The 26,556-nt window shown below is 35.5% G+C and overlaps 1 protein-coding gene and 1 long non-coding RNA gene across 7 annotated transcripts in view; both read left to right on the top strand.

Moving 5' to 3' along the window:
- Nucleotides 1-26,556, top strand: part of LOC127877611 (3'-5' RNA helicase YTHDC2-like) — an 84,492-nt gene that overhangs the window by 30,598 nt on the left and 27,338 nt on the right. For all 5 annotated transcript variants that reach the window (XM_052423652.1, XM_052423651.1, XM_052423653.1 and 2 more), the window contains exons 13-22: nt 327-490; nt 3,613-3,805; nt 11,406-11,590; nt 12,004-12,091; nt 13,909-13,996; nt 15,286-15,366; nt 17,339-17,421; nt 19,483-19,588; nt 20,281-20,400; nt 21,805-21,970. In XM_052423652.1, coding sequence (XP_052279612.1) covers nt 327-490; nt 3,613-3,805; nt 11,406-11,590; nt 12,004-12,091; nt 13,909-13,996; nt 15,286-15,366; nt 17,339-17,421; nt 19,483-19,588; nt 20,281-20,400; nt 21,805-21,970 — 1,274 coding nt within the window. The remainder of the gene's footprint in view (nt 1-326; nt 491-3,612; nt 3,806-11,405; nt 11,591-12,003; nt 12,092-13,908; nt 13,997-15,285; nt 15,367-17,338; nt 17,422-19,482; nt 19,589-20,280; nt 20,401-21,804; nt 21,971-26,556) is intronic.
- On the top strand, nt 3,830-8,556 carry LOC127877641 (uncharacterized). 2 transcript variants are annotated; one of them, XR_008048509.1, is made up of 4 exons: nt 3,830-4,550; nt 5,717-5,804; nt 6,223-6,401; nt 6,918-8,556. It is a non-coding gene; the product is annotated as an uncharacterized LOC127877641 (long non-coding RNA). The 2 variants fall into 2 exon arrangements; XR_008048508.1 differs by lacking the exon at nt 3,830-4,550 and having other exon boundaries at nt 4,562-5,804.

The following is a 26,556-nucleotide window of genomic DNA, read 5'->3' as shown; positions in this document are numbered from 1 at the left end:
ACAATTTTGACATGGATTTAACAAAAATAAAATTAATCTTGAAGGTAAATCATTTATTGTTGCATTGTTTGCATTAATTTAGAAATTTTGTTAGTCGTTTCCTTAATTGCTTCATATGTGGTATCTGAAGGAAAGTGAGCTACTTTAAGATCTTTTCTTAAACTGCAAGGGTCCTAGGTTTGAATAAATGGCAAGGGTCAGTGGTGATAAACTGCGTTCAAGCCTCATGGAATAATATTGTTAGGCACTAACGTGTATACTGGATTTAACAGCAGGAAATGGAAGGGAGGTAATATGACATTATATAATTCTACTGTATGTTTCAGACAGCTGGCCCAGCTGGGGTCGTGCCATGTAGAGAAGGGTGAGGAGGAGCTGGAGCCCTGGGTACGGGCGGAGATGGACCGCTGTATGACCGAGATATGGCTCACAGGAGACGCAGAACTCTTCTCTCAGCTCTTCTACTTCATCTCGTCAGAGAACGTCAGTGGTGAGTCACCTATGAAGGCTTCTTTTGGCTGATCTTTCATAGCTGTTAGTTGGATATATTCTCAATGGTAAAAAGTTTAGTTTTTTTTCAAATTAAGTCCTTAAATTCTCAACATTAATTGACTTACATATATTTGGAAATAAAGCTTATAACTGTAGAAATAGAGACTTTTGAAGATTTTATGATCATTTTTATATGTTTGTGATTCAATTTATGTAAGTTTTATCTAAAATCTTTCAAATGTTATAAATCAAACAAGAATGTATTTTCCCAATTTAAAGTAAATTTATGCTATTATTCCCAATATAACTTGTGCAGGTAATATTCTAAAAATGCTGAGAAAAAATCATGGCTAAAAGTAGCTTACATGCTGCAGTTGGTGCTATGATGTTGTAATGGTGTTGCTTCTTATTAATTATTGTTAGATGATGTTATGCTTTATAAGTGTCATAGTAAAGCTGAAATTTGACTACTACTCATTTTTTCGTAGCACCAATCTAGTGTTATGATTATTGGTTTCTTATATATTAGTGATTTATTTATTTGTTGCTCAATTGTTCTATTGTTGCTCACCGGAGGGGACTTATGGTTTTTCGCTCTGTGCGTCTGTCTGTGAGTCTGTCTGTCTGTCACACTTTTCTGGATCTTGCAATAACTTTAAAACTGCTTCATATTTTTTAGCTAACCTGAGCACAATGTGCTCATGGTGAGCTTTTGTGATCGCCTTTTGTCCGTCGTGCGTCGTCTGTCGTGCGTCGTCAACATTTTGCCTTGTGAACACTCTAGAGGCCACATTTATGGTCTGATCTTCATGAAACTTGGTCAGAACATTTGTCCCATTGATACCTCGACTGAGTTCGAAACTGGGTCATGCTGGTTCAAAAACTAGGTCACTAGGTAAAAAAAAAGAAAAACCTTGTGAACACTGTAGAAGTTACATTTGATGCCCAATCTTCATGTAACTTTGTCAAAATGTTTGTCTAAATGATATGTTGGTTGAGTACAAAAATAGCTCTGGTCCGTTGAAAAACATGGCCACCAGGGGGCGTGGCAGTATTCCTTAAATGGCTATAGAGAAACCTTGTGAACACTCTAGAAGTCACAATTTTTGCCCAATCATCATGAAACTTGGTCAAAACACTGGTTTCATTGATATCTTGGACGAGTTCGAAAATGGTCCAGATCGGTGAAAAAATATGGCCGCCAGGGGGCGGGGCAGTTTTCTCTATATGTGAAAACATGTGAACCCTCTAGAAGTCACATTTTTAGTCCAATGTTCACATGAAATTTGGTCAGAACATGTGTTTTCTGGATATGACGGTTGAGTTCGAAAATAGTTTGGATCGGTAAAAAAGCATGGCCGCTGGGGGGGGGGTCATTTTCCTTATATTTATATAGTAAAGCAGCTTGTGAACACTTTAGTTTAGCATGTCAAGGGAAGTAACTGCAAAATGGCTTTTGAAAAATTATGTTGAATTGACAGAGTTGTCTCCCTTTTTATTTTATTTTTTTAAGCACAAGAAGATTAAGTGGAATTAATTATAAATGATAGTTTTACATTCTGGAAGATAGCAAACTTTTGAATATGTTTTTTATTGTTTGATGATTCTGTACAATATGGCATTCTTTTGTCAAACGATTAAAGCATGACTATACGATTGTTATATGTGTTAAATTGTAATATATTTATTAATACATGTTACAATAACACAAAATAGGCAAGACATTGAAGACGAATTTCATAAAATGCAGCAAAGACAAATTAGCGCCCCGAGCCGATGGTGACGAAGATATTTTGTACATATTTTCCTACAATAACCGAAGAATTCAACTTTTTATTAGGATCGGAGTCAGTGCATGAATTGTGTGTCGTATGAATAGACATCGCTGCAGGAATTTAAAAACAACCATTAAACTAATTTTCCAATCATCATGAAACTTGGTCTGAAGATTTGTCCCAATGATATCTGGGATGAGTTCGAAAATGGTTTTTGTTGCTTTAAAAACATGGCCACCAGGGGCGGGGCATTTTTTCTTATATGGCTATATATATGGCTTTAGTAAAACCTTGTTAACACTCTAGAGGCCACATTTATTGTCCAATCTTCATGAAATTTGGTCAGAAGATTGGTCTTAATGATATCTGGGATGAGTTCGAAAATAATTATGTTTGCTTGAAAAACATGGCTTCCAAGGGGCGGGGCATTTTTCCTTAGATGGCTATAGTAAAATCTTGTTAACACTCTAGAGGCCACATTTACTGTCGGATCTTCACGAAACTTTGTCAGAACATTCATCCCAATAATATCTTGGAAGTGTTCAAAAATTATGCTGGTTGGTTGAAAAACATGGCTGCCAGGGGGCGGGGCATTTTTCCTTATATGGCTATAGTAAAATCTTGTTAACACTCTAGAGGTTTAGTTTTTGATCTTCATGAAACTTGGTCAGAAGATTTGTCCCAATAATATCTTGTTATCTCAGGTGAGCGACTTTGGGCCTTTCAGGCCCTTTTGTTCATGAAACTTGAAACATGGATAGATGGCAATATGGACATTATGCATGTCATTTCAGTTTGTTCCTATGTCAAAAATTCTGGTTGCTTTGGCAACAAATAGACTAGAAATACTGCTGAAAATGGTGGATTTCTGGATCCTGCGATAACTTTAAAAGTTCTTCATATTTTTTCATGAAACTTGAAACATGGATATATGGCCATATGGACATTATGCACGTCATTTCATTTTGTTCCTACGTCAAAATTTCTGGTTGCTATGGAAAGAAATATTTATTTTTTTTATCTGACAATGGTGATATTTCTGACAATGGTGGAGCCGGTAGGGGACATATATTGCTTGGCAATAGTCTTGTTAATACTGTGTTGATGAATTAAATTTTATTGTGATTATGATGAGTTCCAATTAAAGTATAACGTGCCGAATACTGTGATTGTTTTTACTGATGTTTTGAGACTGATAAAATTGAGTAAAGTTGATCATTTAAACTTAGTCCAAGAAGTAAAATAAAAAAAATGAATAGAAAATAATGTTCACTCAGTAAAATCATTCATTCAAACCATGTTCTCAATAAAACTCGAGTATGCCCCTCCCCCCTTTTTTCGCTAGTTGACTACCAGCACTCAGAGACGTCAGTGACTGCTCTCATGATTGCTGGGGGCCGAGGTTTCCCAGCCGTGGTGGACCAGCTGCTATCCCTGGAAGCAGACCCAGACATCAAGTCCTCCAATGGATGGACAGCTCTCGACTGGGCGAGAAAGTTCAACCAGGAGGAGGTCATAGCCCTCCTAGAGGCTAATATGTAAGTGGCGCATTTAATGTGTCTCAAATTGTAATAATGGGGATGAATTGTTTGAGGTTGCATATGTAGTCTATTGGGGTGGTTATATAATAACCATAGAATGCAATTTTTAGGGAAACCTTATGAAGTTAAAAGGTAGTTATAATTACGTGTCATCATTTTTTTGGGGTCAAGAATTGTTATGTTTACCAGTGCCTGGGAGCCGTTTCATCAACGATTTACGACTAGTTGTAAATTACGATTTACATAAATTACGATGTTGCAATGAAATCGCGTTTCATCAAGCAAATCGTAAATTCAATTTACATAAATTTCATACATAAATATACGACTGGGTAAGGGCACCCGTAAATTAACGTAATGGCGGTCGTTTTTGTCATCCACGATGACAGGAGACGAAAAATAACCAATGCCAAGGCTTTTAAGGGAGAGAATTGTTCTCGAAAACCTAAGAGATGAGAACATTGCTTCGATATATCGTCTAAGTAAGGGCGGAATAGAGCGATTGTTGGTTTTGATCGGGGAAGACATAGCACCAACTTACCGGCGAGCTCATCCCTTTCATTCCGTCGCTTAGGTATGTAAATAAGGCGAAGAAATCATTGATTTAAACAAGTATAATTATAAAATTGTATTTATTTTCAAATAGCAAATAAGTAGAATTTAACCCAAAAACTTTAGAGTAGTTGCCCTTTGTTTACTTAGCATTTGACAACTCGGATTTTGCAAAATGGTTGAAGAATAAGTAATTGTTGTATCTTTTCTTAATAAAAGCATTGGATGATTACCGGTATTAGTTTTAGCATTTATTGTTGTGTTTCTTTACAAATGACTTTATGTTAAACTCATTCTATTTTGTGTCGACGTGTACTTATCGATGACTTGAAGTGCAGACTGATTTACCCCACCCGCTAATGTTGAACTTGTAGTTGTTCTACTTCTAAATGTTGTGATTGAACAATACTTTACCTCGAAATTGTTGATAATAACATCATGATCATGAAAATGAATATGACATCATGATACTGTTTGTGTTTGCTATTTTTAAACAAGTGTATTGTATTGGTGAGTTAAGTAGATCACTAGATGCTGATGGTACCTTATGTATTTAATAATTGTAGAAAAATCACCATAATTGTTTCTATATTGTTCTCATTTGATTACAATGTTGTTTGATTGGTCATTGTCAGCTCGGATACTACTTACCTGTACCCCGGGTACTCTTTAAGTATACTTACATGTAGAGCTAACCCTGTTACAGTTAATATACTTTAACATAGCCAGAAATTTAATGCTAAATGGGTTGTTGTAGGCTTAATTTTTTTTAATTATGTTCACATTTATGTCAATTTTTTTCTCAAATAGTCTTTATATCATCGAAATTTATACTCAAAAAGCATGTTGATGCAGTTTTTTCAAAAGGTAAGTTTTATTTAGATAAACAATATGGCTTTACATTTATCTGTAGTGCACTGTACCACATCTTATTTTGGGCAGGAGAACAACTGGGGTACAGTCTTATAAGGACCGGGTATGTTTAAGTATATTAACCTTACCCGAGGTACATGCAAGTATGCTTAATGGTACCAGGGGTACATGTAAGTACCCAAGCTGTGAATAACCAATCGAGCGTGAGTAAATTAGATTGTACCTTATGTCTTTAATAATTGCAGAACAATTACCTTAATTATTTCTATATTGTTTTCATTTGATTACAATTTATTTATTTGTCAAATTAAATTCTGCAGTGCTATAAATATGCACCCCCCATCCAAAAAATTTATTTCATGCATATTGATGGGGCTTTTTTATTTATTTACTCCTTTTCTGCATTCCTCCCTTTTGTGTTGGTAATGTGAACACGAAATGATGAGCACTCTCATGTTAATGAATAACTTTTATTTTTTATAGATTTTGGCATATTGCATATTGCCAAGGGAGATGTTTACTGAGGATTCCATGCCATTAATGTGCAGGCTGTTGCTGACGCCAGCATGAGGTAAATGTAAATACAGTATTATGATTCATTACCTTATCATTAAATTTGGAATAAAAGCAGATAAATACCATAAAAGGTTGAAATAAGCGTAATGCTTATCATCTTTGACATCTTATAATAATTAGTTACGTACATGCGCAAAAATCATTAACTACCACAATAAGCACCATTAGCACTGTGTGATCAAGCTTTTGTTCTTTTATGTGTTAGACAATGTAGCTATCAGTATTATCTTTAAATATTGTCTTAAGTTACATTATTTCATCTAGGTAACTAAAATAAAGTGATTTGATAATACTTAAGCTAGTTTTGTGAAACTTATTGAGATGCTTTCCTACCTTAATCTAACAATATTAACTGTGGACTGCTGTTTTATCAAAGACAAAGCAACTGCCCAATAAAATATTTCAATTTACAGCAATATCTGAGCACCAATGATGAGGGTCATCTGCTGGGAGATAGTGGGTATCTGTTAAGGACTAACCTGATGACCCCTTAACCTCATCCCTCCCATGCTGCGGAACAGGCCTACAATGACCATCTTTGTAGAGCGTGGGTAGTAAAAAGGGCATTTGGAGTGTTGAAATCACGAGATTGGTAACATATTATATAGGTTGTGAAATATAAGTCTTATTAGTGCGAGATCAACTTACCAGTATTTAAATGAAGTATTAGTGCCAATCTCTTTCTTGTGCCTCACAGTGTCTTAAATCAAACGTAACTTCTAAAGCTTGATAACGTACAACTTTAATTATCAAATTTTAGAATTTATATGTAAATTAACTTTTATTATAACTGAGGGTTGTTTGCATGTGTTAATATGATGTTTCATAAAAAAATGTCCGTTTAAATAAACTGATGATTTATTCATTTTATTTTAAATCTTAACAATTCATTTTGCTAATCCTCAGACTATATGTATGAAATATTGTTTACTAGTTCATTTAAATTATATTGTGCATTAATAGTGAATACAGGCACAAATAAAGAGTTTTGTAGGCTATATATTATATATAATTTATATTGAAATTAAATTAATGTCAATGGTATCAGGACAATTTAGTCACTTAGACAAATGTCTATGTTAAAGAAATACTTTTGATATTTGTTTAGATATCTGCATGGCACTGGTGGATGTTGGCCTTTCAAGTCCAATAAGTGCTGTGAAATATCAAGTGTGTACATGCCCCTGCATAACCTGTGTCTGGATTCAAACGTTCCACTGATAGAGGAATTGGTTGGAAACGTGATGGAACCGGAAGTTATGAACAACACACCAGTACATCGAGCAGCATGTGATAAGAGGCAGCAGCTGATCAAACTGTTTCATTTTTTTTTTAAATTGTAGTTATAAATGTTATAAAGTGATAGATGGCTTGAGTCTTCTCTGAATAGGCAGAGCTACACTACTCAGCCAAATGGCGTAAAGTTGTGTCATCGCTGATTTGGAAGGATTGGTATTCCTGGTCGTCTAGACACAATAGTTACAACAGCTGATGTTTGCATGTTTTATAATTGTGTATACATAATTTGTCTAATATTTACTTCAAGGTTATAGGTTTGTGAAAGAAAAAAATGCCAATGTTCTGAGGACCAATAAAAAAGTTATGTGTTAGATATTACCAAGTGCCTTATTTAATATTTATTTTAAAGGGAACTTTTCCTAAATTTTGGCAGATATTTAAGTTTTTCATTAAACGCTTTTATATTGATACATGTAAACACTGGATCTAAAAAGCTCCAGTAAAAAAAGAATACAATTAAAGAAAGATAAAAAGTAACTCCTACAGGGCTCAAACCACTGACCCCTGAAGTAAAAGCCTCACTAAGACCACTTGTCCGTCCATGTTGATACAATGAGTGATGTATTTTACACTTTATATAAGCAATCCTCATCGTGTCACAAAATATAACGACAACAACAGAATTCTACAAATTATTCAATTGTCGAGTGTTGCAGCAGTTAGATGCAACGCTTTAAAATTTTCAAGTTTTTAAATCGTCAAAAGATGCATAAAATGGATATTTTAGAGCATGGTAAATATTCAGTATTACTGTTTCCTCACAAATATCATAACTATAACAAAAGTTTGCGAATCTTAAACTTATTTTTTATGCCTCCCTTCGAAGAAGAGGGGGTATATTGCTTTGCACATGTCTGTCGGTCGGTCCGTCCACCAGGTGGTTTCCGGATGATAACTCAAGAACGCTTGGGGCTAGGATCATGAAACTTCATATGTACATTGATCATGACTCGCAGATTACCCCTATTGATTTTGGATCACTAGGTCAAAGGTCAAGTTCACGGTGACCCGAAATAGTAAAAGGGTTTCTGGATGATAACTGAAGAACGCTTATTCCTAGGATCATGAAACTTGATAGGTAGATTAAGTTATCTATCATCCGGAAACCATCTGGTGGACAGACCGACCAAGCAAAACAATATACCCTTTGAAGGGGGGCATAAAAAGTGGGCTTGTAAATGTATCGGTACTTTATTATAATAAGTGTGCTGTCTATAAATATGGATATTATTGTCATAAAAAAATAGAAGTTTTCCAGTATATTAGATTGTTTCCGAATGTATTTACTAAACTTTACCCCTTTATGATTCTCTGTTCAATTATTTAGTCATCTACTGTTAAAATATGTTGTTTACCTGTGCAATTTTTTTGTATTTTTATTGAAATGTTTATCATAATAATGTTTATGGTATTTGATAACAGTTGCTATAATACTAGTTTTCAATGAATAAAACACAAAGAACATTCACAAATATTTATTATTAATCAGGAAGTACAATATATTAACTGGGCATGGTATTATAATTCATATGACAATTTATATCTTACATATAGTATGTGTAATAATAAGTTTCATAGACTCACTGAACACCATCACATTTAAAATCAATTAAAAGTTCCAGAAACAATTGAGCAATTTAAAATTTCATTTTTTGGAAAGAGTAACAAGTTCCTCATGATTATTGCTTATGTCCCTCTGAATGGCATATCTTTCCCTTGACGCCATCAACATCTCCCGAGTTTTATTACTCTGTTGCTTCATTCTTCACATGTTGCTGCAAGCAGATAAATTTACTAGTTTATACATTTAACAGAACTAAATATTAAATACACAACATATGACACTATGGTCAGAATAAGTTAGCATGCCTACATGACCTGGTTTTGTTTCCGAAAGTTGGTTTTTGTATTGCAAAATTAACCTAGCTTTCTGAACTTAAACTCAACATTTGTGTGTGACACTAATGCTCTACACACAAGTTCATACTCTGGTAAATAAGTTACCGGTAATAAAGTTAAATGAAAAAATGCAGCAATACTTTATCCCCATAAAACAGAGTACAATGAAAAACAAGAGCACCGCATAACAGGTGTGAACGCTCGGCTGCGGGTGCATTTTTTAACGAATAAAAGCTTGTCAGAATTATTTTAAGGTCACAGTGACCTTCTTAGACCTAGTGACCCAAATATGGGTGAGGTGTGTAGAACTCGTCAAGGTGGAGCTGCATATGAAGTTTCAAAGTTATAGGTGGAAGCACTTTGATTTTATGGCCAAAGTTCAATACATTGACAAAATGTTAAGGTTTGAGCATGACGCCGACGACACGACACGCTGGCTATTACAATACATTGGGTTTTCTCCGAAAACAGCCCAGCTAAAAATTGAATACATAAATTGTTACATTTTCATTGTAGGAAATAATTAGCAGTCTGCTTTACTATATTCTATAGAAAAAAAAAAAATTACTATTTGTTGCTTCTGCCTTCAGTTTTATGTTTTAATGTAGCTGAGTGACACAACTTCTGTTTGAGTTTTGACAACCGTGTTCTCTGTCCATTCAATTTTGGTCCTTCAGCCAGTAATACCATTTTGTTTTCTGGAAAAACAAAGAAATGAAAACTGCATTTGTGATCTTTACATGTAACACAGTTTTGCAGAGAAAGCAATATAAATCAATGTTGATTATTTACATCTTATGAATCAACACTATAATAAATTATTGTGGACAATGATATTTATTTAATGCTTTCCGGTGGTTTATAGAGAAATATCGGTGGATTAAAACTGATAATTTCACTGTTTCAAACAATGAAAATTATCAGTGAGAATTATCGATAATTTTCACTGTTTACTGTGAAATGACTTCATTTATTTGACAAAATGACAACATAATTCCAACGACATTCTTAAGTAAAACTCTTTAACAATGTATATAAACTGCGAAAAAAGCATAAAATAAAAAGAAAATTTGTTGGATTCGGTGGAATATTGATTTTAATTCACTCCTGATCATAGAAAATACATATTTTCACTTGTGGCTGCGCCACTTGTGAAAATATCATTGTCTTTGATCACTCGTGAATTAAAAACGATAATCCACTGAATCCAACAAATATCCTCTGTATAATAAACAAACAAATAGCATTCTCAATGATATGACATTTGTAATTACTAAACATGTTGTGTCATGTGAATCTAATACCTTATTGAAATAAAATATTTGATAATTGAACACAAAATGCTGACATGACAAACTTTCAATCCATGATGTCTTGTTATTGTCAGCCTGAATTCCGATTGGTCTATATTAAATTATATTATTAAACTGTTAATTGATCTACACCACAGTCGCATTTTTGCATAGAAAGAACAAAACAATTAATCTTATCAATACCTTTTTATTCATGGATAAAGAAAATAAGCAAAAATAATCTTCATTCTTGTCAATATCAATTGCCGCCTTAGAGTCTTTTGATGATTTTTGCTTAGGCAGACACTTGGCTGAAATAATTCGCGTTCAGATTTATCCTGAACGCGAATTATTTCAGCTGTCTTCATTCATGACCGACAAGTTCTCAACTCACATTTTAACCGTCTCCATCCGAAATAACTTCTTTTTGCGTTTAGTAACGGAAGGAGAGTGTGACTGTCGGCCAAACAGCAATCGGTAGCCTTCCACACCGGTCTACACGTCGTTTTCCTGTGTTTGTTTTTGTTTCGATTTATAACTAGCATTGTTTTTGATAGTCCAAATAATTAGACCTTAATCGACCACATTTTTATAGGAGTTATGTTTTGTGTGATATTTTCCTAAGCTGACAGAACGCGCGAAAATTACGTCATGCAATTTTTCAGACTGTGTCACTATTTTTTTCGGTTACAAAATACGTATATTTAAGTAGTCGTATTTTATGTATGTTGCATTTACGATTTCGTTGATGAAACGGAGTTTATGTAAAATCGTAAACGACTACATTAATCTCGATACATAATTTACGATTGTATAAAAATTCGTAATTCTTGATGAAACGGCCCCCAGGACTTTATAATTTAATATACAGTACCAATTTCCCAAACTTGCAATATCTAAAATGTATTTGTTATGGTTGAAAATGTTATGATAAATTTACATTTGATGCATTGATGAATGGATCTTGCCAGGAGCTCTCTTCATCAATCAAACAGGCAAGCAATAGCATATGTATTGAGTTTTTAAATGATTATTTGTGAGCTGACCAAATTCCGATCTCTATTTACAGATGATATATTTACTATTTCCATTTCTGCCCCTATAAGGCTGGTGAGTAAGACTGACCGGGGTAACCAAGGTGACCCATTAGAGGAGGAGGAGGAGGGACAAGGCATGTCAGAGGAGCAGAAAGAGCTGCTCACGACCTATCAGCACTGCTGGAACGATGACAAGGTCGACATGGACCTTATTGTGGCTCTGTTGAGGATGATCGTTACCACCAAACCTGAGGGTAGGAACACGTTCATTACATTTTGGTGTTGTCAGTTTGAAAATACTACATAGGCGGTTGGACACCCCCTGACCTCATTTTAACCTTAACATTGACCTACTTTGGGACCTCATAAATTAAGAATTCTTGGTTAATTCTAAATGACATGTTATTTGTAACATCAATACTGTTTTCTGCAAAGCTTTGATATTAGCATGAATGTTCCAACAAACACGTTCAACACAACCACATCACCTGACCTCATTTTGACCTTGATAATGACCTCCTTTCAGACTTTTTAAAATGAACAGACAATTTAATTCTGATAAAACTTCAACTTGGGGCATATGCTTTTATTGAAAGCAGCATATTGTGCATTAGTGCTCCACATTGAGACATATATTTGGTATATTGTTATTGTATATGTTTTACAGGCGCTGTGCTGATATTTCTACCGGGATATGATGAGATAGTGTCATTGAGGTCACGTATTGAAGATGATGATTCCATCGCCAATGTTAGGTATTGTAACATAGTAGCCTAATTTATTAAAAATTTGAGAAAATACTTTTTTTTCAAAAACAACAGATTAATGAAGTGGCATAATGCTCAATTGATAAATTTATTTATTCAGACAATTTTGCTAATAGTTACATTGAAATGTCAAGCCCCAGACTTAAATGTCATTTCTTGTTTACACTTCATGTTTTAGTTGCTGAACTCTTCCTGTTTAAATGACCCATTTCACCATGTATTTGACCTACCATCTGGTGTTTCATTGATAAATAACTAGTCCTTCTTGTATTAAATAAGTTAGTCAATACAATTACTTAGTCAATACATGATAGACAGCCTAAGATATAGGATTCACATGTACTTGTTGTCGCGGATAATGCTCGTTTAGGGTCTCACATGTATCTTCTTGTATAAAATATTTTGTGGACTTTGGAAAGGGTTGTGTTCAACAGCAAAATAAATCTCAATAAAAACTTGGTCGCGTTGTGTTACGTTATTGTTTCATCTCACTACACTACAGTATGTATGGTTTTAAAGTTTTGAAGCTGATAGTGGTAAACTTCAGTCAGCTCAGTCAGGTTCTCTCGATAACTCTAAAAGTAAACATCAGATCAGCATGAAACTGTGAGGGAATCATAATGTATATATTTAAAATAATCTTCAACAAGTTTGAGCCAAATGGCATGATGCCCTTCTGATTTATGGCCCTGTTATTAATCACACTTATCCTCTAGTTAATGGTGTGTGCACTCTTAATAAGTTGTTTTCGTTAAATAACTATAGTTTTCATTGTTCCATCTTGATACAATTTTAAATGTAGTAAGCTTGAATGAAGGCCTAGATTAGAATTGAATTCGGGAGATTTTAGGTCAAGGCCAATGCTACTGTTACTAAAAAACAGACAATGGTTTCTACATTATAACTTCAGTTTGGAGTTATTGTATTTAACTTTGTGTGTAGGTAACTGAAATTGAGACCTAAAATGGGATGGCCTTTTCCTCAAGTCGAGTATTGAATTGAGACCTAAAATGGGATGGCCTTTTCCTCAAGTCGAGTATTGAATTGAGACCTAAAATGGGATGGCCTTTTCCTCAAGTTGAGTATTGAATATTTCTTTAGATTAGATGGATCTCACTCAATTTTTGCTGTCACAAGTTTTGGAAGAATTATTGCCCTCAGTGTGAGTTTCCACTATATAATACATAGTCCCCTAAAGTTTATGTGTTGACCTGCTCTCTAACTACTGGGTGGATCTTGCTTAAACTTTGCAATTGAATGGCTTTAATAGAAGTTGATGATCCTAATCAAAAGCAATATTGGCTTCAATGGGAATGGGAAGAATTATTGCCCTTTTCCTGTTTCTTACCACTAAATAATATATAGAACCAGATTTCCTGTTTTCAACTCCTCGTTAACTGCTGGTTGGATCTTGCTCAAACTTTTATAGTTTAATGTGTTAATGTGTAGATGATACAGAGAGGAACTATGGCGTTAACAATTTTTGGCTGAATTATGGCCCTTCACAGTTTGTATGCTCTCCGAAAATTTTTGGGAAGCATATAGTTGCCAGTTTGTCCTTCCTTCTGTCACACTTTTGTTACAGTTTCTCATAGCGCCTTCAATATTTTACAGATCTCTTACATATTTGGCATGTAGGTACCTTGCATGGACCTCTATCTTTTGAAGAGGTTTTAGGTCACTGGGGTCAAGGTCACCAAGGCTAATAATAGATTTTCTCACTTTGATTACAGTTTCTCATAGCGCCTTCATAAAGGGAGTGACAAAGCTCTAGTTTAGATAATAAGCCCCGTGTATTTCTCCAGGTACAGCCTGTACTGCCTGCACTCGGCCATGCAGACCAGTGACCAGAGGAAGGTGTTCAGGCCAGCAGAACATGGAGTCAGGAAGATTGTACGTCATGGGAAAATGGGTCTTATGCCATATACTAATAGCATCCAGACCAGCAGTCTGGTAGTCTGGTCAGGAGCTGCTGTGTGTGCTATAAAGACATGCAAGGTTTTGTGGTCGTATTAGCAGACAGGGTACCACCATGTAGCAGTGCGTATATATGCAGGGTCTCATTAGCAGACAGGGTACCTCCATGTAGCAGTGCGCATATATGCAGGGTCTCATTAGCAGACAGGGTACCTCCATGTAGCAGTGCGCATATATGCAGGGTCTCATTAGCAGACAGGGTACCTCCATGTAGCAGTGCGCATATATGCAGGGTCTCATTAGCAGACAGGGAACCACCATGTAGCAGTGCGTATATATGCAGGGTCTCATTAGCAGACAGGGTACCTCCATGTAGCAGTGCGCATATATGCAGGCTGCTCTGAAGCTATGCTGGCTGCATGTGTCATAAGAATCAATTTTCCAATATGTGGCTTAATTATATTGTTGTGTTGTCAGTCAGAGATTTTAAAAAGAAAAAGTGTCTTCACTGCAGTGCTTGCTCTACAACTCTAGATGTTAATTGTCTGAGTTAAAAAAAAAAAAGATAAAGAAATAGTTAAATAATCAACATTGTTTATTATCCCCCGTCGTAGCCGGAGGGATATTGTTTTGGCGTTGTCCGTCCGTCTATCCGTCCTTCCGTCCATCCGTCTTTCCGCCCGGCACTTTTGTGTCCAGAGCCATATCTTGAAGTGCTTCGGCGGATTTCATTGAAACTTGGTCTGAGTATGTATATGGATAATAGGATGATGCACGCCAAATGGCATTGTAAACCATCTGTTAATTACAAAGTTATGGCCCTTTGTATCTTTTTTGTGTCCGGAGCCATATCTTGGAAGTGCTTTGGCGGATTTCATTGAAACTTGGTATGAGTATATATATGGATAAGAGGATGATGCATATGTGTTTTCAGAAAAGTTTTGTGTCCAGAAGTATATTGGCAGGGGATATCAATTCAACAAATTTGCTTGTTTGCTTATAAATAACAATTTTCCAGAATTGAACCACAGTGATGTTAAGTGATGCTGCAAATTTGTGCCATTATAATGTAGCTGCTTCTTACAATGCTCCCCCTGCCTTCCTACTCACTGTCCATATGAGAGTCTCTGCCACTTTAATGATCTAGTTATTCATTGATAAACCTCATTGATATCATTCATAAAAACAACTGCATGGAGTAGTTAATTGCACAATCTTAACTTTTACAAATGGAGTAGCTACAGATTGATCACTTTCTTTTTCAGATTTTGGCTACAAACATTGCAGAGACCAGTATAACTATCAATGATGTTGTGTATGTCATCAACTCTGGAAAAGTAAAAGAAGTAAGCACTTGTATAAAATTGATTCTGGATTTATGGCACCTATTTATTTGAGTAAAATTTGGACTAAACACATATTTGTTAATACATCCTGTCTGTGAAATATATTTGTTTTGTGTTATATTTCTAAGTTGAACATTATTAATGCACATTTTAAGCTCGACTATTATATATGAAATATATAATAGTCAAGCTATCCTACTCGCCCCGGCGTGAGCGTTAGCGTGGGCGTTAGCGTGAGCATGCAAATGTTTAAGTTTTCGTACCACCCCAAATATTTCCTATGTCCCTTGACATATTGCTTTAATATTTTGCATACTTCTTTACCAACATGACCCCAACCTATTAACAAGAGCAGACAACTGCATCAAGCATTTTGTAAGAATTATGGCCTTTTTTCCATTAAGAATATGCATATTATTGATAAATCTATGTTAAAGTTTGTGTACCACCTCAAATATTCTCAATGTCCCTTGACATATTGCTTTCATATTTTGCAAACTTCTTAACCAACATGACCCCAATCTATAAACAAGAGAAGACAACTGTATCAAGGATTTTGTAAGAATTGTGGCCCTTTTTTGTCTTAGTAACTGAATATTTTTTTTAATTTTGTGTTTAGATCCACTTGACTTCTAAAGTATCAAAGCTATTGCTTTCAAACTTCAAATATTTTCTTACTATCATGAGGGTACTGTACCTGGCAAGTTTAATTTGACCTTGACCTTTGAATGACCTTGACTCTCAAGATCAAAAGAATAAATTTTAGTTAAATTGCCATAACTTCTTTATTTATGATCAGATTTTATTAATACTTTGACAAAACAACACTTACCTGAATACCACAATGTATTCCACCCAAACAATACCCCACGCCCCAACCCAGAATCCCTGCCCCCCCCCCCCATTTATTTTTTATTTTTCAAAGATTGTCTAATAAATGACCACACCCCACATTATACCCCCTCTCACCCCCCCCCCCCACACATTTTTATTTTTTTTCCTTTTTTTATTTTTGAAAGATTGTCTAAATAAATGACCACACCCCACATTAGACCCCCCTCTCAACCCCCCTACCCAACCCTAAAAGAATATTGTTTTCTATGAAACATGGTTAAAAAAACAAAAACAATTATTTATTTACTTTATTTTTGAAGGACCGTCCAAACTTCCCACCCAAGCTATTGCTATAAAACTTGAAATAAAATCTTATTAGTTTGTTTTATGTCTTTACAAATGTTCAATATATTGTGGAAAATATACCTGAACTATTACCTTGACCTTATTGAATAATTTGAACAATTTCCCCATGATGGCTTACGTTATACTGTCAAGCACTCGAATTGTCAAGGGCGCTGTCCTCTGATAGCTCTTGTTGGTATGTAGGTTTATATATATATATTGTCAAATTTTAAGTAGAATTCTAGTATCATTTAATGTCCTATTTGATAGGACTATTTGTTTATGTTTAATTGGAAAGTAATTGTTTATTTGTTATTTTTAGCTCGGCTGTTTTTGGAGAAAACCCGAGGTATTGTCATAGCCAGCTCGTTGTCCGACGTCCGCCATCCGTGTTGTGCTAAAACCTTTACATTTTGTTAAGGTTTTGAACATTGGCTCTTAAATCAAAGTGCTTCAACCTACAACTTTGAAACTTCACATGTAGCTGCACCTTGATGAGTTCTACATGCCACACCCATTTTTGGGTCACTAGGTCAAAGGTCAAGGTCACTGTGACCTCTAAAAAAAAAAAAAATTGACAAGCTTTCATTTATTAAGAAGTGCACCGCAGCCGAGCGTGGCACCCGTTATGCGGTGCTCTTGTTATTTGTGAGTTCACAATGATTTGAAGTTTGATGCAAAAATTAAAAAAATGTCAGTTGCATTATTCAATTTTTAATGAAATTTCTGTTCTTTGTTTTTAGGAATATCTGAAAGTATCATGTAAGAGTCAATGACTAGTTGCATATTTCAGAAAACGTTTGATTCACTCCTGCAAGTGACCATGCTGAAAAGTAACTGGATCTCCAAAGCCAGCACAGCTCAAAGGAAGGGCAGGTGAGACAGTTACATATAGGGCTGTCCTGATATGCCATCAGCCAATCCATGTGAAAGACAACACAAATCCATAGGATCTGAGGTCCTGTAGTTTTTTATTTCCCCCAATCTATACTGGGGACATATTGTTTTTGCCCTGTCTGTTTGTTGGTTTGGTTTGTTGGTTTGTTTTCTTCAAACTTTAACATTTGCAATAACTTTTGCAGTATTGAAGATAGCAACTTCATATTTGGCATGCATGTGTATCTCTGCACATTTTGAGTGGTGAAAGGTCAAGGTCATCCTTCAAGGTCAAATATATGGGGGGACATAGTGTTTCACAAACACATCTTGTTACTTCTTAATTTAAGATGACCTCATTAGCTTTTATCAGACTTTTTTTTATCAAATACAAGGAAATACTGGTTTAAAGTCTATAAATCTCAAGTACACAATGCAAATGGTTAAGCAGTAATAATGATAACAAAATGAAAATGTATATTGAATATTCAATAACAATATTTGACGTAGTTTAACAACAGTACTTAAATATTATTTTGCTGAATATTCCAAAAGAACTAAGTGTTATATTCCTTTGAAATTGTATTGTTCGCTTTAGATGTTGACAAGTTCAGGGAAAGAGGGAAGGTTGCATAGTTCCCTTAAATCGTAATAACAATATGTGAGGTAATTTAACAACAGTACTTCAATAATTTTTTTTTGATGAATATCACAAAAGAACTATCATTTTGTTTCTTTGAAATCGTATCTTTTGCTTTAAATGTTAACAAGTTCAAGGAAAGAGGAAAGGTTGCATGGTTCCCTACTTTCAATGTACGTTAGTTAAAATGCTGGAAACATTTCCCGTTATGTGATCTTAGCGACCAATCACAAATCCTTATTCTGTATCACATCACCATTAGATTGCAAATGGCCTTGGCTATTGGTGACAACTCATTCTGTTTTATTGTAATTTGACATATTGGAGCAAAAATAATGGAATAAGTTAGTTTGTTTTTCCTATCTTACCAACACTTTTATTTGTCCACCTTGATTTTTACTGACCACAAGGAATGTCAGTTTTGAAAATCATATCAGACTTCAGCAATTTTTATTGAAAATGTCCAGGGTCTGATGTCTTTGGCATGGTGGGTTGCAATCAGCACACCATGATATCACAATACAGTAACATTGTATCACAATAGGAGTCCAGTGCGCACGCTGCTGCCAGACATTATCGCCAATGGCGATTATTTAATCCAACTGGATATTATTTCTTAAAATTGTCTAGAAAAAATGGTGATTATTTTATCCGCCTGCATCAAAAATAAATTTGCCTCTATTAGTTTTCTGGCGAATGCGAAACACCTGTAAATCGGGGCCATTAAGCAGGAAAAATCAATAACGAGATTACCTGTGTACACACTCGACCCTGTGTATTGTCATACACGTGTCAATAACTTCTGCGACATCGTAGCCTAGACCTCCAAGTCACAGTATTTTATGGAATATATGTGTCTTGTTCTGTGAAAATTGGGCAAAATGCATGTGCGTAGTGTCAGGGACGACACTTTCCGCTTTAATGGTATTTTTCGTTTAAAGGAAGTTCCTTTTTGCCGAAAATCTAGTTTAAGCTGAAAGTGTTGTCCCTGATTAGCCTGTGCGGACTGCACAGGCTAATCTGGGACGACACTTTACGCACATGCATTATGCCCAGTTTTCTCAGAACCTGACTCATATTTATGAAGAAAACATTACTATAAGTTCATACTCTTAATGAACTCTGTTACCTCTGTTATGAAACTGTTCAGATCTCAATGTCAAAAAAGCTTTATTGATTGATATTCAAGGGTTAGCAGAATGTGATCCTATGGAATGATACTTTAAAAATATTTAAGGTCTTAGTTCACAATTAGTAGAAGTACTTAAAAAATAGCTTCATATTGGTATATCACTGGGTATATCCACATAATCAAAACATGTCTGGTAAATGTATTAGTAATATCATGAAGTACAAGTGCTGGGACATTATTTGAGTCCTCTTCCATATTCAAGCATATAAACACCTTATTTTCCTTGCAGAGCGGGTCGTTGCCGACCAGGGGTGTGTTATCACATGTTCAGTCGTGTTCGCTACAGTCACATGTGTGACTATCCCACTGCAGAAATCCTCAGGTGTCCGCTACAGGTACAACATTTAGTTCACTTGTCGAGGCTTTATGATTTTATACTTTGGCAGTGCATTGCATGTTTATGCTCCCCCCAAATTTTTTTGGGGGGGAGCATATAGTCGCCGCTTCGTCTGTCCGTGCATGTGTCTGTGCGTCTGTCTGTCCGTCCATGCACAATTTTTGTCCGGGCTATTTCTCAGCAACTAATGACCGGAATTCAATGAAACTTTATGGGAAGCTTCACTACCAAGAGGAGATGTGCATATCATCAGCGGGTTCTGGTCGGATGATTTTTCACAGAGTTATGGCCCTTTGAAATTTTCTATAAAAAAATTATTGTCCCCCCAACTACTGTGCCCTCAAGACGTTTCCTTTTATCTGAATATATAGTGCAATATTGTGACAAAAAACACTTTGGGGAGCATCACCCGTCTCCGACGGTTTCTTGTCTTTAATTATTACTGAACAATTGCCTGTGCTTGATTGTTTTAAATTAAATAAACAAAATTACAGCGTCATTATTTGTCTATGAACAAATGTCTGTTCTTTGAACTGTTAGTTTATAACATTTAAGATTTTGCAGATCATTATATTTGATAACACTTTTAATAAGTTGCATATAGTTTATGTCATTGATCATTTGACATTTACATGCGCCCCTTATACATGTACATGATTTGACCCATGAGGTATTTCCCCCCTGCCCCAGGAGCTGTGTCTACAGACCAAGCTGCTGGCCCCTGCCAATGAGAACATTGAGGACTTCCTGTCGCGGGCCCCTGAACCACCGCCATACCTGGTCACTAGGGCAGCTCTCAACATACTCAAGGTACAATAGTCTTTGACATCCAGAGGATACTGTTAATGGTGACACAGTGTGTGTATACACAAAGAAGCACTGTTGATGGTTATTTAAGCAAAGGCTGTTTTAGCTCATCTGAGCACATATTGCTCTTTGTTAGCCATATGGTGCTTTACAAAGATTGTTCAAATCATGCCCGTGGGGTCACAACTTGCCATGCCCTAGGGGTAACATGATTTCTAAAGACTTGAAGTGAATTACTGTTAAAATGTTCTTGTATGAAAGGATCAGGGCTTTAATATTTGGTGTGTTACATCCTTTACACAGTTTGTTAAAATCCTGCCTTTGGAGTAAAAATTGGCCCCGCCCTGGGGATACTTGTTTATCTTATATGTTTATAGTGAAAATGCAAGGCTGAGAGGTTTGCTATTTGGTATGTAACAATGTATTGTGGTCCCTATTATTTTTTTTCAAATAATGCCCACAAGGTTATATACACTTGTATTGTAAATAACTTTTAAAATGTAATTCTCAGGAACCTCTAGGGTCAGGGGTTTAATATTTGGTGAGTAACATTGTACAAAGGGCCTCTAACAAGTTTGTCAAAATCATCCCCTTGGGTACAAAATTGGCACCACCCTAGGAGTTACTTGTTTTGCTCATATTAATATAGAGAGCATTTTTAAAATCTTAAACTGCAAGGCTCAGAATTTTGTTATCACATTTTAAAGTGGTTATCAGCTTAGTTTAAATCACATGCTTTGGTTCAAAACTGGCCACGACTCAGGGTTCAAGTGGTTTATATAGACAACTTATTTAGAAAAAAACTTAAGCAATCTTTGAAACTGCAATTGTCAGAGGTTCAATATTTGGTGTTATTCATTGATTAAAATACAGAATTTTCTATAAAAAAATGATTTGGTGAAATGTTGGTTTCAATTATGTACAAGACAGTGGGGGTTTGTCCTCATCTAGACGATAGACAGCTGGCTACAGCACAGTATTTCTATGGTTACAGCTCTGTATTGCTTTACCTACAGCTCTGTGTTGCTATGGTTACAGCTCTGTGTTGCTATAGTTACAGCTCTGTGTTGCTACAGTTAAAGCTCTGTTTTGCTATAGTTACAGCTGTGTTGCTACAGTTACAGCTCTGTGTTGCTACAGTTACAGCTCTGTGTTGCTATAGTTACAGCTCTGTGTTGCTACAGTTACAGCTCTGTGTTGCTATAGTTACAACTCTGTGTTGCTACAGTTACAGCTCTGTTGCTATAGTTACAGCTCTGTGTTGCTACAATTACAGCTATGTGTTGCTTAGTTACAGCTCTACGTTGATATAGCTACAGCTCTGTGTTGCTATGGTTACAGCTCTGTGTTCCTATGTTTACAGTTCTGTGTTGCTATGGTGACAATCCTGTGTTGCTATGGTTTCAGCTCATGGATGCCCTGGATGGTGGTCAGGAGCTGACAGAGCTAGGGCGCCACCTTGCAGACCTCCCAGTGGAGCCTCACCTGGGCAAGATGGTCCTACACTCCATTGTGCTCAAGTGCCTAGACCCCATACTCACCATTGTATGTGCAATCTCGTACAAGGACCCATGTAAGGCATAGCTTTCATTGTATGTGCAATCTCGTACAAGGACCCATGTAAGGCATAGCTTTCATTGTTGTATGTGCAATCTCGTACAAGGACCCATGTAAGGCATAGCTATGTGCAATCTGGTACAAGGACCCATGTAAGGCATAGCTTTCATTGTATGTGCAATCTCGTACAAGGACCCATGTAAGGCATAGCTTTCATAGTATGTGCAATCTCGTACAAGGACCCATGTAAGGCATAGCTATGTGCAATCTCGTACAAGGACCCATGTAAGGCATAGCTTTCATTGTATGTGCAATCTCGTACAAGGACCCATGTAAGGCATAGCTTTCATTGTATGTGCAATCTCGTACAAGGACCCATGTAAGGCATAGCTTTCATTGTATGTGCAATCTTGTACAAGGACCCATGTAAGGCATAGCTTTCATTGTATGTGCAATCTCGTACAAGGACCCATGTAAGGCATAGCTTTCATTGTATGTGCAATCTCGTACAAGGACCCATGTAAGGCATAGCTTTCATTGTATGTGCAATCTTGTACAAGGACGCATGTAAGGCATAGCTTTCATTGTATGTGCAATCTCCTACAAGGACCCATGTAAGGCATAGCTATGTGCAATCTCGTACAAGGACCCATGTAAGGCATAGCTTTCATTGTATGTGCAATCTCGTACAAGGACCCATGTTAGGCATAGCTATGTGCAATCTCGTACAAGGACCCATGTAAGGCATAGCTTTCATTGTATGTGCAATCTCGTACAAGGACCCATGTAAGGCATAGCTTTCATTGTATGTGCAATCTCGTACAAGGACCCATGTAAGGCATAGCTTTCATTGTATGTGCAATCTCGTACAAGGACCCATGTAAGGCATAGCTATGTGCAATCTCGTACAAGGACCCATGTAAGGCATAGCTTTCATTGTATGTGCAATCTCGTACAAAGACCAATGTAAGGCATAGCTTTCATTGTATGTGCAATCTCGTACAAGGACCCATGTAAGGCATAGCTTTCATTGTATGTGCAATCTCGTACAAGGACCCATGTAAGGCATAGCTTTCATTGTATGTGCAATCTCGTACAAGGACCCATGTAAGGCATAGCTTTCTTATTGAATATAAATGAGCCTTGCTCTGGAAAAACAGGGCTTTAACAGTTAGTAGATTATTTGCAACTTAAGCATATATAATTCGTCAAAAACGATAAAGCAATAATGCGAACATGATTTAATGCATGTGTGTAAAGTGTTGTCCATTTTTAGTCTATGCTTTTTGCTTAGGCTAATCAGGGATGACACTTTCTGCCTTTTCTGGAATTTTTTGCCGCCTTTTTTTAATTTTTGTGCCGCCTATTCTAGTTTTTGTTGCCGCCTTTTCTGGATTTTTGTTGAAAAAATACTTTAAACAAAAAAAACGTACAAGCTAAAAGTGTTGTCGCTGATTAGTCTGTGTGGACTGCACAGGCTTACCTTGATTTCTCACATTTATTAATCACTGTTGTCCCAGATTAAGGTTTAAATGTGTTTGCTGAAATTGCTTTCAATGATATGGTTGAGTTCTGTGATTGAACATTATAATTGAGCAACATTTTTGAGGTCTATGCTTGAAATGTGCAGTTTTGTACTGATTAAGTACTTAGGTTGAACGCAGTTCTTGCATGCAATGATTGAATACAATGATTGAATTTTGTAGTTTATTACTTATTTTCAGTTCTTAAATGTTTGCTCTTTTTGAGCGCTATGTCTGAATAATGTAGTTAAGTATTATGATTGAGTTTTTATAAATGAATGCTCTATTAGAGTGCAAATTTTCATACTTTTTGAATGTAACATCAGCAATAATATCTTACATGAAATTAAAAACGAAAACATTTTTCTATCTAATGTTCTATCAGGATGGAGTAATGTTACTCATAATCTAGAAATCCAAACCAATAGTAAAATCATTTTATGGAAGAATAAAGACATAACTTCAAACAGTAAGACTTTTTTCTATTAACATTGGTTTGAACAAAACATTAAATATGTTGACCAATAATATGATTACAGAATTAAAGACTTCTATTCTTTTGATAATATATGCTACATGTACAGAATACCTTCAAGTAATTTCCTGATGTACTATGCATTAATCAAAAACATACCCATGCATATTAAATCTATAACGAATACGAATAAATCACCATGCTCTCAAACAACATTCGTAGAAAACATACTTACAAGAAAAAAGAAAACAAACAAAATATTTTACATGTTACAAATTAATAAACCCTGTAGAAAACTCCAAAACTCAAAATAAATGGCAAAGCCTTTTTTGAGAACATGAATTTAATTGGAAAGACATATTTATCATGCCATATAAAGCAACTATCGATAGCACACTGAGAAATTTTCAATATAAATACATCCATAGAACAATAGCAACAAATAAATATCTTTTTAAGTGCAACCTATCCAACACAAATTTATGTGATATATGTTGCGAACAAATTGAAACAATAGAACACTTTTTCTGGGAGTGTAAACATATTCAAACTTTATGGAACCAACTGACAACATTTCTTGAGAAACAACAAATAAAAGTTAAACTGTCACTCTTAAATATTAATTTCGGTGTTAATACCTTCAAAATACCAGAAATTAATAACACTGTGATCTACATTATTATACTAATGAAATATTTCATATTCATCATGAAAAAAACCCACAAAAAACACCCACTTTGAACTGTTTTATAAACTATTTAAAGCTAAAGATCCAAATTAAAAAAGAAATAGCCCTCAACAACGATACACTTCATGTTTTTGAACAAAAATGGAAACACATCAAAATGTCATAACCCAGTCCAGCTGTCTTCTACCCCACCTTATGCAACTCATCTATTATTCTTATTACTATATTAAAAAAGCATATATCACTAACAATTTAAAAAAAACTGTAAATACTAGCATACCATGTATTATATGTTTGACATTACTACTGTTTTATAATATAACTTTGTTCTTGACCATGCACATAATTTTTTTTTTTTTAAATCATAGTTTATTTATATATATAACACATTCATATTGCATCTCATTAGAAAAACGCGTCGCTTAATAGGTTGATTCGAAAGCAATATCAGTCACAACATAGATCAAACAGTGCACCCTGAAAAACAAACAATTTTATACATGCATGCATGTGTTAGGTGAATTTAGTTCCTTTTCACACTGAAAAACATGTACGCCGAGTGTTAGTTATCTTAATTACCAATTTGAAAATCTAAATTAATATCTAAATGCAACTGCTTCAAGAACTCTGCAAATCACCATTTTATATGACACTAAATTAGCAATTGTTATAAATAACACAAAATTAAATAGCATAAAGATTATTAAAATTTAGCACGGCTTCCTATATCAAAAACAAAACACACTAAAGAACTCTATGTTTGTTATCAGTAATTTTAATCAGTATTATCACATCTATTGAGCGATATGTACATCACAGGACAAGGATCTTTAAATTAAATTGTTTTGTGATTTTTACAGTTTGCAAATTTTTCGACCACCTTTATTAATTTCACGCGTCTTTAATCCGCTATTCACAACTTTTTGACACTAGGTCTTAGGTGTAATAAACCAGCCCTGAGCTGTTTAGAGAGGTACAATTACGTATTGAATTACCCAATTTTGATACAAAGAATGACCGGTATTTGGAATTGAGGGGATTCCGGTCTTGAGGAGATATTTTATGCATGGTTTTATAGGGAAAAAATGGGACCGGACAATTTGTACGGTTTAGAGAGGATTCCGGTATAGAGAGGATCTGGTTTAGAGGGTTTCCACTGTAGTACTCTATTTGAGTGCTAGGATTGGATAATACGATCAAGAACTCTATTTGAGTGCTATGATTAGACACTATTGTTAAGTACTCTATTTGAGTGCTAGGATTGGATACTTCGTTTTAGAACTCTATTTGAGTGCTAGGATCAGATACTACGGTTTAGTACTCTGAGTGCTAGTATTGGATACTACGGTTAAGTGCTCTATTTGAGTGCTAGGATCAGATACTACAGTTTAGTACTCTGAGTGCTAGGCTTGGATACTACAGTTTAGTACTCTATTTGAGTGCTAGAATCAGATACTACAGTTTAGTACTCTGAGTGCTAGGATTGGATACTACGGTTTAGTACTCTATTTGAGTGTTAGGTGTGGATACTACGGTTTAGTACTCTATTTGAGTGATAGGTGGGGATACTACGGTTAAGTATCATATTTGAGTGTCAGGATTGGATACTACGGTTTAGTGCTATATTTGAGTGCTAGGATTGGATACTACGGTTTAGTACTCTGAGTGCTAGGATTGGATACTACGGTTTAGTACTCTTTTCGAGTGCTAGGATTGGATACTACGGTCTAGAACTCTATTTGAGTGCTAGGTGGGGATACTAGGTTTAGTACTATATTTGAGTGCTAGGATTGGATACTACGGTTTAGTACTCTGAGTGCTAGGATTGGATACTACGGTTTAGTACTCTTTTTGAGTGCTAGGTTGGATACTATGGTCTAGAACTCTATTTGAGTGCTAGGTGGGGATACTAGGTT

Source organism: Dreissena polymorpha, chromosome 4 (assembly GCF_020536995.1).
Source record: "Dreissena polymorpha isolate Duluth1 chromosome 4, UMN_Dpol_1.0, whole genome shotgun sequence".
Lineage (NCBI taxonomy): Eukaryota > Metazoa > Mollusca > Bivalvia > Myida > Dreissenidae > Dreissena > Dreissena polymorpha.
Note: the sequence above shows the minus strand (reverse complement) of the source record. Positions and strands in the feature narration are given on the sequence as shown.